This window comes from Coregonus lavaretus (genome assembly GCF_964263955.1).
Source record: "Coregonus lavaretus genome assembly, chromosome: 26".
Lineage (NCBI taxonomy): Eukaryota > Metazoa > Chordata > Actinopteri > Salmoniformes > Salmonidae > Coregonus > Coregonus lavaretus.
Genome location: NC_140013.1, coordinates 18,752,636 through 18,770,212, shown reverse-complemented (window position 1 = coordinate 18,770,212; position 17,577 = coordinate 18,752,636). Strand labels below are relative to the sequence as shown.

The following is a 17,577-nucleotide window of genomic DNA, read 5'->3' as shown; positions in this document are numbered from 1 at the left end:
TGTTTCCATTAGGTTGGGAGTTTAATCCCCCCGACTATTGAGGGGGCGTGGCCTGGGACCTCATCATCCAATCACAGAGCAGAATCAGCTTCCCCACATCTGGGATTTTCCCACCGCCCGATCTGACAACATTCCACACACACATGCACCCACGCACACACACACACACACAGACACATAAAAATGTAAACATGAGAGAGAGAGAGATGGAGAAAGTGAGAGAGAGATGGAGAAAGAGAGAGGGATGGAGAAAGAGAGAGACAGCAAAGAAGTAAACTAGCTCTCTGAGAAGTTGCCAGTTTCTCAATGAGATGAGAAGTGAGTGGTTTGTGAAGTGGCCTGTCCAAAACAAACATTCAGAGAGTCAGAGAGGAGATGAGGGGAGAGGGGGAAGCCCTGCTCCTGATGATTGATATTTCCTCTCTCTCTCTCTCTCTCTCTCTCTCTCTCTCTCTCTCTCTCTCTCTCTCTCTCTCTCTCTCTCTCTCTCTCTCTCTCTCTCTCTCTCTCTCTCTCTCTCTCTCTGTATGTCTGTATGTCTGTCTGTCTGTCTGTCTGTCTGTCTGTCTGTCTGTCTCAGTCTAGCCATAATATTCTACAGAGATAACAACAGCCGTTGTTCTGGGTGGTGGAGGGTTTCAAACCAGGGTTGGGGTCAATTCAGTGTGTGCATGTGTGTGTTCCTGCAGGTGGCATTCTGCCCAATGGGGCCTGAACAAGTGGGGCTGAAAATAGTAACAAGCAGGTCACTGCTGAGGAGTTCCATGCATAGCACAGTTAGTAGCCTTTATAGAAAAAGCAACAGTGTGTTGTTCTCCAGTAAGATATAGCCTGGTGCTGACCCTGCAGTGTGTTGTTCTCCAGTATGATATAGCCTGGTGCTGACCCTGCAGTGTGTTGTTCTCCAGTATGATATAGCCTGGTGCTGACCCTGCAGTGTGTTGTTCTCCAGTAAGATATAGCCTGGTGCTGACCCTGCAGTGTGTTGTTCTCCAGTATGATATAGCCTGGTGCTGACCCTGCAGTGTGTTGTTCTCCAGTATGATATAGCCTGGTGCTGACCCTGCAGTGTGTTGTTCTCCAGTATGATGAAGCCTGGTGCTGACCCTGGGCAGAGCAGTGAATGTCTTGGTGGAAATTAAGTAATGTTATCCCAGCTGGAGAGGGAGGGAGGGAGAGAGAGAGAGAGAGAGAGAGAGAGAGGAAGAGAGAGAGAGAGAGAGAGGAAGAGAGAGAGACAGAGACACAGAGAGAGAGAGAGAGAGAGAGAGAGAGAGAGAGAGAGAGAGAGAGAGAGAGAGAGAGAGAGAGAGAGAGAGAGAGAGAGAGAGAGAGAGAGAGAGAGAGAGTTGTTGTGTATTATAGATATGAGAGAATTGTATTACTGTATCACTGCCTGCTGAGGTTCAGCTATGTTGACCGTTATTACACTACTTCTACACTGTACTTTCTATATGAAAACCATTGAAGTCACATGGAGTACTCTACTCCAGACTGAACCGGTTGTTGCTCCTTGTCCTCTGTCACAATAATATCTGGTTTAACTTAATATGATATTGACACAGCAAAGCCACTATAATATCTGGTGTGATATTGATACAGCAAAGTCACTATAATGTCTGGTGTGGTATTGACACAGCAAAGTCACTATAATGTCTGGTGTGGTATTGACACAGCAAAGTCACTATAATGTCTGGTGTGGTATTGACACAGCAAAGTCACTATAATGTCTGGTGTGGTATTGACACAGCAAAGTCACTATAATGTCTGGTGTGGTATTGATACAGCAAAGTCACTATAATGTCTGGTGTGGTATTGACACAGCAAAGCCACTATAATGTCTGGTGTGGTATTGACACAGCAAAGTCACTATAATGTCTGGTGTGGTATTGACACAGCAAAGTCACTATAATGTCTGGTGTGGTATTGACACAGCAAAGCCACTATAATATCTGGTGTGGTATTGACACAGCAAAGTCACTATAATGTCTGGTGTGGTATTGACACAGCAAAGTCACTATAATGTCTGGTGTGGTATTGATACAGCAAAGTCACTATAATGTCTGGTGTGGTATTGACACAGCAAAGCCACTATAATGTCTGGTGTGGTATTGACACAGCAAAGTCACTATAATGTCTGGTGTGGTATTGACACAGCAAAGTCACTATAATGTCTGGTGTGGTATTGACACAGCAAAGTCACTATAATGTCTGGTGTGGTATTGACACAGCAAAGTCACTATAATGTCTGGTGTGGTATTGACACAGCAAAGTCACTATAATGTCTGGTGTGATATTGACACAGCAAAGCCACTATAATGTCTGGTGTGGTATTGATACAGCAAAGTCACTATAATGTCTGGTGTGATATTGATACAGCAAAGTCACTATAATGTCTGGTGCGGTATTGACACAGCAAAGTCACTATAATGTCTGGTGTGGTATTGACACAGCAAAGTCACTATAATGTCTGGTGTGGTATTGACACAGCAAAGTCACTATAATGTCTGGTGTGGTATTGACACAGCAAAGTCACTATAATGTCTGGTGTGGTATTGACACAGCAAAGTCACTATAATGTCTGGTGTGATATTGACACAGCAAAGCCACTATAATGTCTGGTGTGGTATTGATACAGCAAAGTCACTATAATGTCTGGTGTGATATTGACACAGCAAAGCCACTATAATGTCTGGTGTGGTATTGATACAGCAAAGTCACTATAATGTCTGGTGTGATATTGATACAGCAAAGTCACTATAATGTCTGGTGCGGTATTGACACAGCAAAGTCAATAAGGCTTAACTTTCCTCTCCTTCAGGGGGGTGTGACCTCTGATAAGTTTGTGTATCAGAATCAAAAATACACTTCATTTTAACTCACGTTTTTACATTTTATTTTTACATAAAACCCAACATCTCTATAAATCAATTTTGATGTAGCCCTAATTCCAATTTTGCTGTAACATTCCATGGTTATTACCTATTAGTCACAAGAGTGAAAGCTCTATTTAGTGTAGTGAAAGTGAGAGTAGCCTGATGAGTGAGCGGGAAGAAGGGAGGGAGGGAGGGAAGTGGAGGGGTGAAAGATAGAGGGAGGGAGAGAGAGCAGCTAGTGTAGTCTATCTATGCATATAGACTGACCGTCACCGTGGTGGAAACTTCAAACAGCCACACATCTGGTCCTAGCTTTGTCTGGCAAGGGGGGTGCCGAATCGTTCTGTCGATTCTCTTCTATGCAGTGAGTTAAATATCGTTTAACTGAAGGACTTGGCAAAGATGGATACTTTATATGGAACATGTATCTGTTCTTCGGTCAAATTTATGGCTGGTTAATTAATGGTTACACTCTACTCTGCGACTGTAACTCAGTACTAATTAGGCGAGGAAGCATCGCCGCGAGCGCAGGTGATGCATTCAGATGAATGACGCAATAACTGGTTCATGAGGACCGGGATTTATTTTATTATGATGGACTCACGGATTTACTATGACAACTAAACGCAAGTCGATGAAACTGAAGCTGCGGCGGTGTTTCAGTGAGACGCTGCGCGATTCCACGTCGAAAGCCTGGGATCTACTTTGGAAAAATGTCAGGGAGCGAAGACTCGCAGGTCAGTCTCCAAAAAGTATCGGTGTAGTATTGAATACACACAATATTTATTTGATATTTATTTATGCTGTAAGAAAATAGCCATTCTTAACTTTGTTAGATTAAAAAAAATAATTTTACATAGACAGATTCTAGCACAGAACTGTTTTATTAAACAAATAGCTTAATAAGCACACAAAGTTACAAACCGGGCCATTATAGTTAATTTTCTAATCACAATCGATCAAGTGAATGTTAAAGGACAATCAGCAGTTGCTAGATCCATTTTTTGGACTTATACATTAATTATATGTAACCTTACCCATTGATTCTTGAAGAATATATCTTATAAATGCCTCAAATGAGCTTAGTTCAACTGTCATACCCCATCAGAACCAAAAATATAGGCTTGTTTTACTGCAATGTCTGTAAACAAAGTTAATGTAAACAAAAACGATATAGCCTCAAAACATGGTTACAACTATAATTGTGATATCATGGATGGTCAGTCCTTGCATCCATATCTCTGTCTATGAATTTTAGTGGTTATTTATCCAGCCCCATCCCTCAGCTTTTTTACGAAACAGGGATGAGGAAAATGCTTTGTTATTGTTTCTACTGCAGATTGCTGCTTTAAACTATTCATCATACCACTCATTGGTTGTTTGACACAGGCAGCCCAATTCAGATCTTTCTTCCACTAATTGGTCTTTTGACTTTTCACATCAGATCTTTTTCAGAGCTGATCTGATTGGTCAAAATACCAATTAGTGAAAAAAAGATCAGAATTGGGCTGTCTGTGTAAATGCAGGCTATATGCACAGAATACATTCTGCATAGTTGTCCTCATAATTACTCTTCTACAATAATCATATCCATTAACATGTGTTCACCAGGTGTACTTACCTTAGTTTCACATGTGATTTACTTCGCTCTTATTTATTTGTTTGTTTAAAGATCTTCTAATTTACAATAATAACTAGAATTTCCCAAAACAATTTGCAATACAGTTTTACTTCTTATTTATTGTTATAATGATTAATTTGGATGAAAGTAAAACAATATCACAATATATGTGAATAATTTTCTCAAATGTAGCACCAAAGCAAGACCCATTATTATCCCAATGTGAGTTTGTGCTAAGCATGTAGAAGAGGTATGAAACTGTGGAGTAGAGACCAGACTCCCTACTGTCACTGCTGCTGAAGGCTATACTTAATGGTTAGAGGGTGTTTCCTAGATTAGTTTGCCTTATAATTCAAATGTGAAGATTATGCATCCCAAATATCATTCCCTATATAGTGCACTACGTTTGACCAGGGCCTATAAGGTTCGGGTAAAAAGTAGAGCACTATACAGGGAATAGGATGCCATTTGGGACATCCACTGATAGTTATTTCCTTCAGGTACCTTTCTGTCAGAGATTTAAAATACAGCTGGAGCTGCTTGCTGGGAGAATGATATTGTATTTTCTAAGGAGCTGCTGAAGCATGGACTGTGTGTGTAGAGAGCCCAGTACACCATTAGGTGGTGCCAGTCAAATTATCCATACAGTAGGACAGTCCAGTAGTCTAGTAGGTTATGAACTATCTGAGAGGGATTCCGTTCTCCATCTGTATTTCAGTGTTATAATGACGTTATAATGTTATGTGATAGAAGTTGACCTCAACTGTACCAGGAGATTGTAATTGAATCAGATTGGTGTCAGTTCTGTTTCCCGGACACAGTCCTGGACTATATAGGCACGACTCCAACACCATCATTAAGTTTGCAGATGACACAACAGTGGTGGAAAACCGCCTCTATAAGCATATTTTATTGCTACACTATAGGTGATATGTGTGATCAACCTTCACAATACTGTCTTTGTCTTGTTTTAGCAGCATGTCTGTCTCTGTGTATTTAATGTAGTTTAAACCCTGTCAGTCCATCTCAGCTGTGCAGTACTGAAACACCTCTCTGATTTAACTGCCTTTAGAGCCCTGTGGCTGCATTGTTGCTTCGTTGTTGCTGTGTTGTTTGAAAGGTTGACACATTAATCTAACATTCTATTCCATATTTGTACCCTGGTGATATGCCATGGTGCCATGCATCTAGCAGCCCATCCATTGGACCTCCTACAGGCCTTGGCCTGCTGTCTGTTTAGAAGCACACTAAACAATCAGGGGCCGTTTATGGGCTGGATACAGCTGACTGTCTGGCCTGTGTGTGTGCATGCGTCGATCAGACCTGGCTGGCTGGTGGTCTATTGCTTTCATAATGAGTCATAATTCTAACACATCTATTATATTTTTATGAGACCACTGAGTACCAGCACCTCTTTGGCAATGGTCTGGTCATAGAGATGCCTGTTGGTTTGTGATTTTACTGAGGAATAATTCTAACATATATTACATAAATAATAGTTACATGTCCTATAATCCAGCTCCATGAGAAGACCTGGCTGACATTGAGGGTCGTTGAGGGATAGAGGCTCTCTTCAGTTGGCACCTGCTCTAGAACATGTGCTTGGCATGAATAAGAGACTCCCAGCCAAGACTGCAGTTGCTGTGTCCTTAAAATGAAAGCACCTGCTACAGTCATATCTGTCCTGAGGGTTCTCTCTTTGAAATGTCCTCAGTTCTTCGAATCAAAGAGGACATTTCTACTGCAGCCCAGCATCAGACCCAGTCTAACGGGTTGGTTATTTGGATCATGGAGTGGAATTCGTCAGTCATTCTGAGGCTACCTCAGGACAGGAGCCAGACCAAAGCCAGAGCCATGCAGCCTAAACATTTACCCAGTTGCCTCTAATCTCTGATCAGTCCTGGTTCCAGACACCTAGTAATACTACATCCAACCCTGGTTTCAACCCTACTACAACGTTGGGATAAATAATGGAAATGTTAACAATGTTGTGGGATATATCATAGTTCAAATTTTCTAGATTGAGTTTGGTGTGAGGCTGGCTGGCTGTTTAGCTGGTTGTGGAGTGTAGGCAGGGCAGACAGGTTTGAAAGGTTTACAGCTGCCGCAGCAGCCAACACACAGAGCACCTAGCAACACATAGAGGATGTGCTGTAGTACCCGACACAGAGCACCTATCAACACAGAGCACCTAGCATCACAGAGCACCTAGCAACACAGAGCACCTAGCATCACAGAGCACCTAGCAACACTGAGCACCTAGCATCACAGAGCACCTAGCAACACAGAGCACCTATCAACACAGAGCACCTAGCATCACAGAGCACCTAGCAACACAGAGCACCTAGCAACACAGAGCACCTAGCACCACATAGAGGACGTGCTGTAGTACCCACACAGAGCACCTAGCACACAGAGCACCTAGCAACACAGAGCACCTAGCACACAGAGCCCCTAGCAACACATAGAGGACGTGCTGTAGTACCCGACACAGAGCACCTAGCATCACAGAGCACCTAGCAATACAGAGCACCTAGCACCACATTGAGGACGTGCTGTAATACCCTACACATAGCACCTACCAACACAGAGCACCTAGCAACACAGAGCACCTAGCACCACAGAGCCCCTAGCAACACAGAGCACCTAGCAACACAGAGCACCTAGCACCACAGAGCACCTAGCAACACAGAGCACCTTGCAACACAGAGCACGTAGCACTACAGAGCACCTAGCACACAGAGCACCTAGCAACACAGAGCACCTAGCACCACAGAGCACCTAGCAACACAGAGGACCTGGCACCACAGAGCACCTAGCAACACAGAGCACCTAGCAACACAGAACACCTAGCACCACAGAGCACCTAGCACCACAGAGCACCTAGCAACACAGAGCACCTAGCAACACAGAGCACCTAGCAACACAGAGGACCTAGCACCACAGAGCACCTAGCAATACAGAGCACCTAGCAACACAGAGCACCTAGCAACACAGAACACCTAGCACCACAGAGCACCTAGCACCACATAGCTCAGACTACAGGAACGCTCAGAGCAGTGCAGCCACCCAACACACCAGAGACAGGGACCTCCACCCCCTCATTTCCATGAACTAACACCCTTAGTGTCTGTATGTGTGTGTGTGTGTGGGGGGGGGGGGGGGCAGAGGTAGTGCATGCCAGAGGTAGTGCATGAAAGCATACAGAGGGTTGGGGGGCTCTGAAGTGACGGGAGATGGGGGTGAATGGTGGTCTTTGTTGCCCAGGGATGGTCCTGCCAGCCAGAGGGACAGGGGCTGTTTGAGTGTTTACTGCATCCCAAATGGCACCACCCTATTCCCTATATAGTGCACTACTTTTGACCAGAGCACTATAGGGAAAAGGGTGCCATTTGGGAGGCTGTTTAGCATGGTGGTGTGCTTACTAGCAGCCCCAGTCCCACTCCTACCCCTGTCCCGTTCCAGTCCCATGTGGAGCCCTGTGCTGCAGGACACAGGCAGCCTGTGTGTTGAGAGGGTGACACCACCAGAGTGGCCTGCTGTGACTGGGAGTGGGTGGGTCTGGTCTGTTTGCAAGGATGTGGACTCTATTTTAAGTGTGAATGATGACGTCTGTTGTTCCATCCTGTTCCAAACTCAACATCACTACTGGAAGGTTAGAAAGTGTCAAGATCTACTTTTATAACTATTTCGTTTAAACTTCACTATTGACAACTGTATCTTATCATCATATCTCAATCTCAAATTCTAGCGTCTGTAGTGTTGTGGCGGTAGCCTGGTCCCAGATCTGTTTAATGCTCTTGCCTACTTGATTGTCATTGTCAAGCCAAACATTTTGGCATGACAATTCCATAAGGAGTTGGCAAGAGAGCAGAAACAGTCTGACACTCAGGCTATTGTAGTGGGCTGTTTTAATGAACCAGAAAGCTTATTGGGGTCTGCATTAACCAATTGTGTAGAGTTGAGATTAATTATAATCCAGGTGTTTAGGCTCAATGGTTTCTTCTTCACAAGGTGCCACAGGCTTCCTGTCCTGTTGACCCCCACTGTGAATGGAGACGGGCTGGGAATGGTGTTGGAGTAGGGGCGTGGGCGGGGGCCTGGGGGTGGAGAGAGGGTTGTTGTGGAAATTCTTCCTCTCGTTCAGCTCTCGCCTTCTCTTCACTCTCTTCATTCTTTCTCCTCTGTCTTTTACCTGAGTCCATTTGTCAGTGTGGCTTCTCCTGAGTAAACTTGGCACCTGTGTGCAGGTCCACACTCCACAGCAGAGGATTGTTTTGGGCAGGGCGGCTCCTAACAATACTGTTTTTCTAAGCCCTCCCATGTCCTCCTCCCTGTCTCGTCCTCCTCCCTCCCTCCTCTCTGTGCTTACTCAGTTCACAGGCATTCTTCTGGTATTTATATTTCCCTCCAGACCCACATTCAGCCGTTCAGTCGGTTCCACTCCCTCTCTCACATAGACAGACCCTGGATTGAGCTCAACAAGGTGGGCAGTACTCCAAGTACTGATCTGCCACTGGCTGCTGTCTGGTCACCTGACCTGGAGAGGTGTAGTGTTGTCCTGGCACTCCTCCTCCCTCCCCTCCTATAGCCTCTCAGCTCTCCTTCCGAGCCCCAGCCTTTCAGATCACACTGGGCTGCTAGCGCCTGGATGTGAAGCCTTCTGCTGCTGGATCCTCTGAGAGAGCGTGTTTATCAGACAGGGGCCAGTGTAGTGTGTGTGTCAGTCTAGCAGTGCCAGTGCTGTAGTAGCAGTCATGTACAGGGATCTGTCTGACAGAGACTCTGAGCCCCAGGGGCCGGGCAGCAGTATGAGTCAGGACAGCCAGGACTGTCTGGGCAGTATGACCCAAGAGAGCCAGGATATCTACCTAAGGATGGACCACCACCGCCGTCGCTCCGGATACCGCCTAGGACGCATCATTGCCCGGCAACAGCTGCTCCGGAGGATAGCTGGAGGTAGGAGGAGGAGGGGTAGCTCTGGTCCAGGGTGTTATGTGCGGCTTGCTGACAGCCTTAAGCGTCAGCAAGCCGCATGTAACGCCCATGACTAGAGCTAGTTGAGTGGCTACTGTAGTAGGAGTGGTGGTGGAAACTCACTCTAAGTATGATATCTTCTGGACACTCACAGTATTATGATGGTGGATGTTGACCATATGAAGGCTGCTGAAGACTGACATTGTGATGGACAACCAGATAGTTCCTAGTTCCTCTATGAAGTTCAGAGACAGAGAGCCATAGTCTGTCATGGTTATCTAGTCAGCCTATAGTTTGATCCAGCAGCAGCTCTGCTCTGCTAGTGTGTGTGAGGACATGAGCGCAAGCTAGTGTCTGTCAGTCTGTCAGTGTGTAAGGACATGGCAAGGTGCTGTACTCTGTCAGTCAGGAAGTAACTCTAGTGTTGCTTAACTTAATAACACATTTAGCAAGCTGTGTAAAGGGTGACTAATATTGGTGTTGTAGACTAGCACACCACAGTGTTCCTACATTCCAGAGGATTGATTATGTGCACTATTCCCTAGGTATGTAACACATAATACATACCGGGGCTGTGTCAGTTGGTGTGGTCGCTGAATTGTTTTATTGATCCTAAATACGATACACAAGTTAAGGCAACACCACAGTAAGCGCAGTGTGTTGGGAGCATGACAAGCTAATCCTTATCAGCCCCACCTGAACTTTGTTAGCTGACCTACAGTGTCTTCAGAAAGTATTCACACCCCTTGACTTTTTCCACATTTTGTTGTGTTACAGCCTGAATTTAAAATTGATTAAATGTAGATTTTGTGTCACTGGCCTACACACAATACCCGATAATGTCAAAGTGGAATTATGTTTTTAGAAATGTTTACAAATTAATTAAACATTTAAAGCTGAAATGTATTGAGTCAATAAGTATTCAACCCCATTGATTTGGCAAGCCTAAATAAGTTCAGGAGAAAAAATGTGCTTAACAAGTCACATAATAAGTTGCATGGACTCACTCTGTGTGCAATAATAGTGTTTAACATGATTTTTGAATGACCACCTCATCTCTGTACCCCACACATTATCTGTAAGGTCCCTCAGTCGAGCAGTGAATTTCAAACACTGATTAAACAACAAAGACCAGGGAGGTTTGCCAATGCCTCGCAAAGTAGGGCACCTATGGTAGCAGACATTGAATATACCTTTGAGCATGGTGAAGTTATTAGTCACACTTTAGATGGTGTATCAATACACCCAGTAACTACAAAGATACAAGCGTCCTTCCTAACTCAGTTGCTGAATTGTTGTATTGATCCTAAATACTATACGCAAGTTAAGGCAACACCACAGTAAGTGCAGTGTGTTGGGAGCATGACAAGCTATTCCAGAGAGGAAGGAAACCACTCAGGGATTTCACCATGAGGCCAATGGGGACTTTAAAACTGTTACAGAGTTTAATGGCTGTAATAAGAGAAAACTGAGGATGGATCAACAACATTGTAGTTACTCCACAATACTAACTTAATTGACAGAGTGAAAAGAAGGAATCCTGTACAGAATACATGCATCCTGTTTGCAATAAGGCACTAAAGTAAAACTGCAAAAAATGTGGCTGAATACAAACCGTTATGTTTGGGGCAAATCCAACAAAACACATCACTGAGTACCACTCACTATTTTTTCAAGCATGATGGTGGCTGCATCATGTTATGGGTATGCTTGTCATCGGCAAGGACTAGGGAGTTTTTTAGGATAAAAAGAAACAGAATAGAGTTAAGCAAAGGCAAAATCCTAGAGGAAAACCAGGTTCAGTCTGCTTTCCACCAGACACTGGGAGACAAATTCACCTTTCAGCAGGACAATAACCTAAATCACAAGTCCAAATATACACTGGAGTTGCTTACCAAGACGACGTTGAATATTCCTGAGTGGCCTAGTTACAGTTTTGACTTAAATCAGCTTGAAAATCTATGGCAAGACTTGAAAATGACTGTCTAGCAATGATCAACAACCAACTTGACAGAGCTTGAAGAATTTTTAAAAGAATAATTTGCAAATATTGTACAATCCAAGTTCTTAGACATACCCAGAAAGACTCACAGCTGTAATATCTGCCAACGGTGATTCTAACATGTATTGACTCAGGGTGTGAATACTTATGTACATTAGATATATCTGTAGCTCATTTTCAATACAATTTAAAAAATTTAGAAAAACATGTTTTCACTTTGTCATTATGGGGTATTGTGTGTAAATGGGTAAGAAAAAAATAGCTATTGAATAAATTTTGAATTCAGGCTATAACACAACAAAATGTGGAATAAGTCAAGGGGTATGAATACTTTCTAAAGGCACTGTAGCAATACAATAGAGGAACTAACAAAACGGTTAAGCAATAAGACATCTGTGAGTAGAAGATAATGTGCCTGGCAACAGCCAGCACAGTAAACAGTATGAATTAGTTTATGGTCAAACAATGACAAACTTGACCTTCAGCCTTCGTTACTCTGCTGCCATTATCTGCTCACAGGATTAGTCAACTATGTGTGTGTGTGTTCCCTGGTCTGTCATTAGGGTTCTATTGTGTCCAACATGAGTCCACAGAGAGAGTTTGACCTGATAGGAGAGGAGCTGCAGTCCCTCCCTGTGCCTCCCTGTGTATTTGACCCGGAGGGCTGTGGATGGCTTACATGGGGGTGGAGCAGGTCGGGGGGAGAGGAGGGAGGCATGCATAACAACAGAGGTGATAAAGGCGGGTCTCCCCTCCCCTCCTCCTCCTCTCCCTGCAGGTGTGAGAGGCAGGCTGTGGGCCCTGGAACTGGATCGAAGTCTGGCCACATTTCACCTCAGAGTAGAGCAGAGAGCTCTCCATCAGTCAGCAGTAAAGCCTCTGCCAGAGTTTAGTCCTCATTTAGTCACTGTCCCTGGCAGGAGTCAGAACATACACTGTCTGGATTCTCAGAGTGAGATAGATAGCTGGCCTCCAACATCTCAGAGGAGTCAGTGGATTCATGTTTAGCTGTTTCTGTGGACAGACAAACCGACAGACAGAGAGTAGAGACAATGGAGTTATTGTTGTTTGACTGACTGATGCATCTAGACTGTGTGGTTCGGGGGAGGTATGTTTCGGGCTCTGTTTCATGTGGAGGTATCGTGATGATCTGGGGTAGAGGAAGAGGCCTGTTGAATCATGTGTCTGGGTCTGACTGCTCAGATCAAAGATGTCTGGTGTGTGTCAGCTATTTAGATCAGGGATGATGATGGCAGAAAATATGGTATGTTGTCGTGTTGGATCTGACTTTTCTTTTTGTCTTCATAAGTCTAATCCTGCTATGACTCATGGCTGTCTTAGTCCTAGAAAGATCTTAAAGGTTCTCTCTGTTGAGAAGATACGTTTTTTTCCTGCTATAAACACCTATTGTAGCTAAACACAACATATAGGAGAAGGCATTTACTTTGTAGAATCATATTCTTAGGGTTAGGGTTAACAATAGAGATTGCCAACCCTAGAGACTTAATATTTACTTTGTCCTTTGTAAACCTCACAAATTATTAGCTTATAAGGCCTGTATAAAATGAATAAAACAAATACTGAGCTATGTTGTATGCAACAATTCTTTATTATTATTTTATACTAGTCCCCTGTAGCTCAGTTGGTAGAGCATGGTGCTTGCAACGCCAGGGTTGTGGGTTCGATTCCCACGGGGGGCCAGTATGAAAAATGTATGGACTCACTAACTCTAAGTCGCTCTGGATAAGAGCGTCTGCTAAATGACTAAAATGTAAATGTAATACAATTGCTCAGAGAAAGAGATTTTGTTTAACAAGTAATAACAAAAAAAATCTCAAGATAGGGGTCCAAATTATTGGCACCCCTGTTTTCAATACTCCAGCACCCTCACCTTGAGAGGATAACGACGCGGAGCCTTTTTCAAAAATGTTTTCATGAGATTGGAGAACACATTGGGAGGGATCCTAGACCATTCCTCCATACAGAATCTTTCCAGATCATTGATATCCTTCGTCTGCGCTTATGGACTGCCCTCTCGAATTCAAACCACAGGTTTTCAATGGGGTTTAAGTCTGGAGACTGAGATGGCCATGGCAAAATGTTGATTTTGGGGTCAATTAACAATTTCTTTGTGGATTTTGATTAGTGCTTGGGGTTATTGACTTGCTGGAAGATCCACTTGTGGCCCCAAGTGTCAGCCTCCTGGCAGAGGCAACCAGGTTTTTGGCTAAAATGTCCTGGTACTTGGTAAAGTTCATGATGCCGTTGACCTCGACAAGGGCCCCAGGACCAGTGGAAGCAGAATAGCCCCATAACATCAAAATTCCACCACCATATTTTACCGTAGGTATGAGGTGCTTTTCTGCATATGATTCTGTTTTGCAACGCCAAACCCACCACTGGTGTGGCCAAATAGCTATATTTTCATGTCATCTGACCATAGCACCGGTTCCAATCCAAGTGCCAATGCTGTTTATCAAACTCCAGGCGGTGTAGACGGCAGGTAGCCTAGCAGTTAGAGCGTTGGGCCAGTAACTGTGAGGTCGAATACCCGAGACGGCAAGGTAAAAATTCTATTGATGTGCCCTTGAGCAAGGCGCCGTACTACTTTGGCTGACCCTGTAAAACAACCGTTTCACTGCACCTATCCGGTGTATGTGACAATAAAACATATGTTTATTCACCCCCCCCCCCCATTATTTGTTAAAAATAATTACATTATTATTTGCCAATCTTTATCAAGGGATCCAATAATTCCGGGCCCCACTGTACATTATAAAGGTCTAACTTTGTCCCCAGAATGGAATTTAATTGAACTTTATTGATCCATCGAGATGTCACAGGCTTTACATGACACACATTACAAACATATAGGGCTGGTTTCCTGGACATGGATTTAGCTTAGTCGTGGACTAAAACGCTGTTTCAATGGAGATTCATCATTGAGCATGCTATTTATTCCAGGATGTCCGCTAAACTGGCCCATAAAGTGCCGGTACTATGAATGCACTGAACCTTTTGTCACACACAGTGGTGTTAGAGTCTGTCCAGTGAATTGACCTCCTCCATGCCATGTTGTGGCCTGTCTCTCCTGGCTGGAGCATTCCAGCTGACCAGCTCAATTGACATAGCAGGCTAGGAGAGGGAGGGACTGGGCTACCACACCTGGGTTCAAATACTATTTGAAATAATTTAAAATACTTTATCTGTGCTTGATTGAGCTTACCTGGCTTAATGGACCAATAGTGCAAAAAACTGCAAACCTTGCCTATCATGCACTCCAGACAGGCTAGAACAAACGCTCAAATATTATCCGGCCATAGAATAGCAGACTGTGGGAAGGAGTGACTGGGAGCTACTGGTAGTTTGTATAGTTTCACCCCGAATTCCAGGGAAGCTTGTCCAGCGTTTTTAGTCATGTAGGCCTATAGAGCAGTTCTAATATCTATCAGGGTTTTCCTGCCCCACAGAGTGAATGAGCCATTCGCTGACTCTGCAGCAGGGTATGAGGATGTGGCTAGCCTCTCTGCAGCAGGGTATGAGGATGAGGCCAGTCTTTCTACAGCAGGGTATGAGGATGAAGCCAGCCTCACTGCAGCAGGGTATGAGGATGTGGCTAGCCTCTCTGCAGCAGGGTATGAGGATGAAGCCAGCCTCTCTGCAGCAGGGTATGAGGATGAGGCCAGCCTCTCTGCAGCAGGGTATGAGGATGAGGCCAGCCTCTCTGCAGCAGGTCCCATAGGGATTTGGGACCAGGGCCGGTCCCATTTGGGACTCAGCCTATGTGTATGAGGGAAGAGGCCTGGGTTCTATTCTAGAGGAATGTGTCTCTTTCCTGTCAATATTCCTGCAGCCCAACTATATCTCTCTCTAGATCTGTAGAGCAGACTGACTGCATCTATCTCTGTATCTGCTGCTACTTTACTAAGGCAGTGGAAAAACCCAACACTTCACACCCAAATGTAACTGTGTTCAATTCTCCCGTACTCACGCACACAGACCCTCACACACGTGCTTGTCCGCCACATTACCCCCTCTGCCCGTACACACTACCTCCTCTGTCCACAGTCAATGACCTTTTCATGCCATCATGGAGGGAAATTTCCTGCTAGAGTCTTGATTTGCTTTCTCGAATTCCTTGCGGAATTCCTCAGTCTAACGCCCAAAATTATTTTTATACGAACTCCAAGTTGCTTTGGAGGTTGTTCTACTGGCAAACTCATTATAAAATACTCTGTCTCCACAGAGCTGATAGGAAGCCAGAATATTGGTCAACTGCGCAGTTAGAGCTAATGCAATAGTCATGGTTAGATCTCTAGCGTTGATAATGTTTGGAGTAATGGACATGAGTGCTTTGGCCCTGGTATGTTTATCAAGACTAAATTCCTGAAAAACTGGCTGTATATTTCTGGCTCTATATATCTCTACCTATATCTATAGCTGCACCTGTATCTGTAGTGGTGATATACTGTCTGGGTTTTAAAGACTGGCTGAAATGGTGCTTTACTGTGGTAGAACTCTAAACCATGACGAAAGGCTGGCTCACTGACACCCTGAGCCTGACCCTCTAGTGGCCCTTCATAACGGCCCTCTGACCCCTCCGTGAATCTGTTGTTGCAGCCAGGGGCTCCATTCTCTCTCTGTGAAGACTATAGTAATAGCCTGGAGTGAATCTGTCTGTCTGTCTCCTCAGGAGGACTATGATAACTAGCAGTGTGGACTGAAGGTGCATGGTTGTTACATAACTTGGTGGTCGTGTACAGTATCTATATGACTTTGGTTATTATGCATCATAGAACCAGGCTACAGGCCTGCTAGACACCATGATGACCCTCAGTAAAATATAGCCGTGTTGATCATATTAATGATACCCACGTTTACCCAAAGGTCCAGAGTCATGATGACATGCTCTATCATATGCATACAGTGAGGGAAAAAAGTATTTGATCCCCTGCTGATTTTGTACGTTTGCCCACTGACAAAGAAATTATCAGTCTATCATTTTAATGGTAGGTTTATTTGAACAGTGAGAGACAGAATAACAACAACAAAATCCAGAAAAACGCATGTCAAAAATGTTATAAATTGATTTGCATTTTAATGAGGGAAATAAGTATTTGACCCCCTCTCAATCAGAAAGATTTCTGGCTCCCAGGTATCTTTTATACAGGTAACGAGCTGAGATTAGGAGCACACTCTTAAAGGGAGTGCTCCTAATCTCAGCTTGTTACCTATATAAAAGACACCTGTCCACAGAAGCAATCAATCAGATTCCAAACTCTCCACCATGGCCAAGACCAAAGAGCTCTCCAAGGATGTCAGGGACAAGATTGTAGACCTACACAAGGCTGGAATGGGCTACAAGACCATCTCCAAGCAGCTTGGTGAGAAGGTGACAACAGTTGGTGCGATTATTCGCAAATGGAAGAAACACAAAATAACTGTCAATCTCCCTTGGCCTGGGGCTCCATGCAAGATCTCACCTCATGGAGTTGCAATGATCATGAGAACGGTGAGGAATCAGCCCAGAACTACACGGGAGTATCTTATCAATGATCTCAAGGCAGCTGGGACCATAGTCACCAAGAAAACAATTGGTAACACACTACGCCATGAAGGACTGAAATCCTGCAGCGCCCGCAAGGTCCCCCTGCTCAAGAAAGCACATATACAGGCCCGTCTGAAGTTTGCCAATGAACATCTGAATGATTCAGAGGAGAACTGGGTGAAAGTGTTGTGGTCAGATGAGACCAAAATCAAGCTCTTTGGCATCAACTCAACTCGCCGTGTTTGGAGGAGGAGGAATGCTGCCTAACATTATGCTTTGGGGGTGTTTTTCTGCTAAGGGGACAGGACAACTTCACCACATCAAAGGGACGATGGACGGCGCCATGTACCGTCAAATCTTGGCTGAGAACCTTCTTCCCTCAGCCAGGGCATTGAAAATGGGTCGTGGATCGGTATTCCAGCATGACAATGACCCAAAACACACGGCCAAGGCAACAAAGGAGTGGCTCAAGAAGAAGCACATTAAGGTCCTGGAGTGGCCTAGCCAGTCTCCAGACCTTAATCCCATAGAAAATATGTGGAGGGAGCTGAAG

At 44.4% G+C, this 17,577-nt stretch overlaps 1 protein-coding gene across 3 annotated transcripts in view; it reads left to right on the top strand.

The window, feature by feature from the left end:
* The window catches only part of LOC311101862 (stAR-related lipid transfer protein 13-like), a gene marked incomplete at its 5' end in the record, with an annotated part of 95,345 nt that overhangs the window by 43,513 nt on the left and 34,255 nt on the right, over positions 1–17,577 (top strand). Inside the window, one exon of one of the 3 annotated variants that reach the window (XM_084143082.1) lies at positions 3,467–3,613. The exons of 1 other annotated variant lie outside the window; for it this stretch is intronic. In XM_084143082.1, coding sequence (XP_083999208.1) covers positions 3,490–3,613 — 124 coding nt within the window. Of the gene's footprint in view, positions 1–3,466; positions 3,614–9,293; positions 9,457–17,577 lie in introns of those variants that run through there. One more of the 3 variants, XM_084143081.1, reaches the window with a different exon arrangement.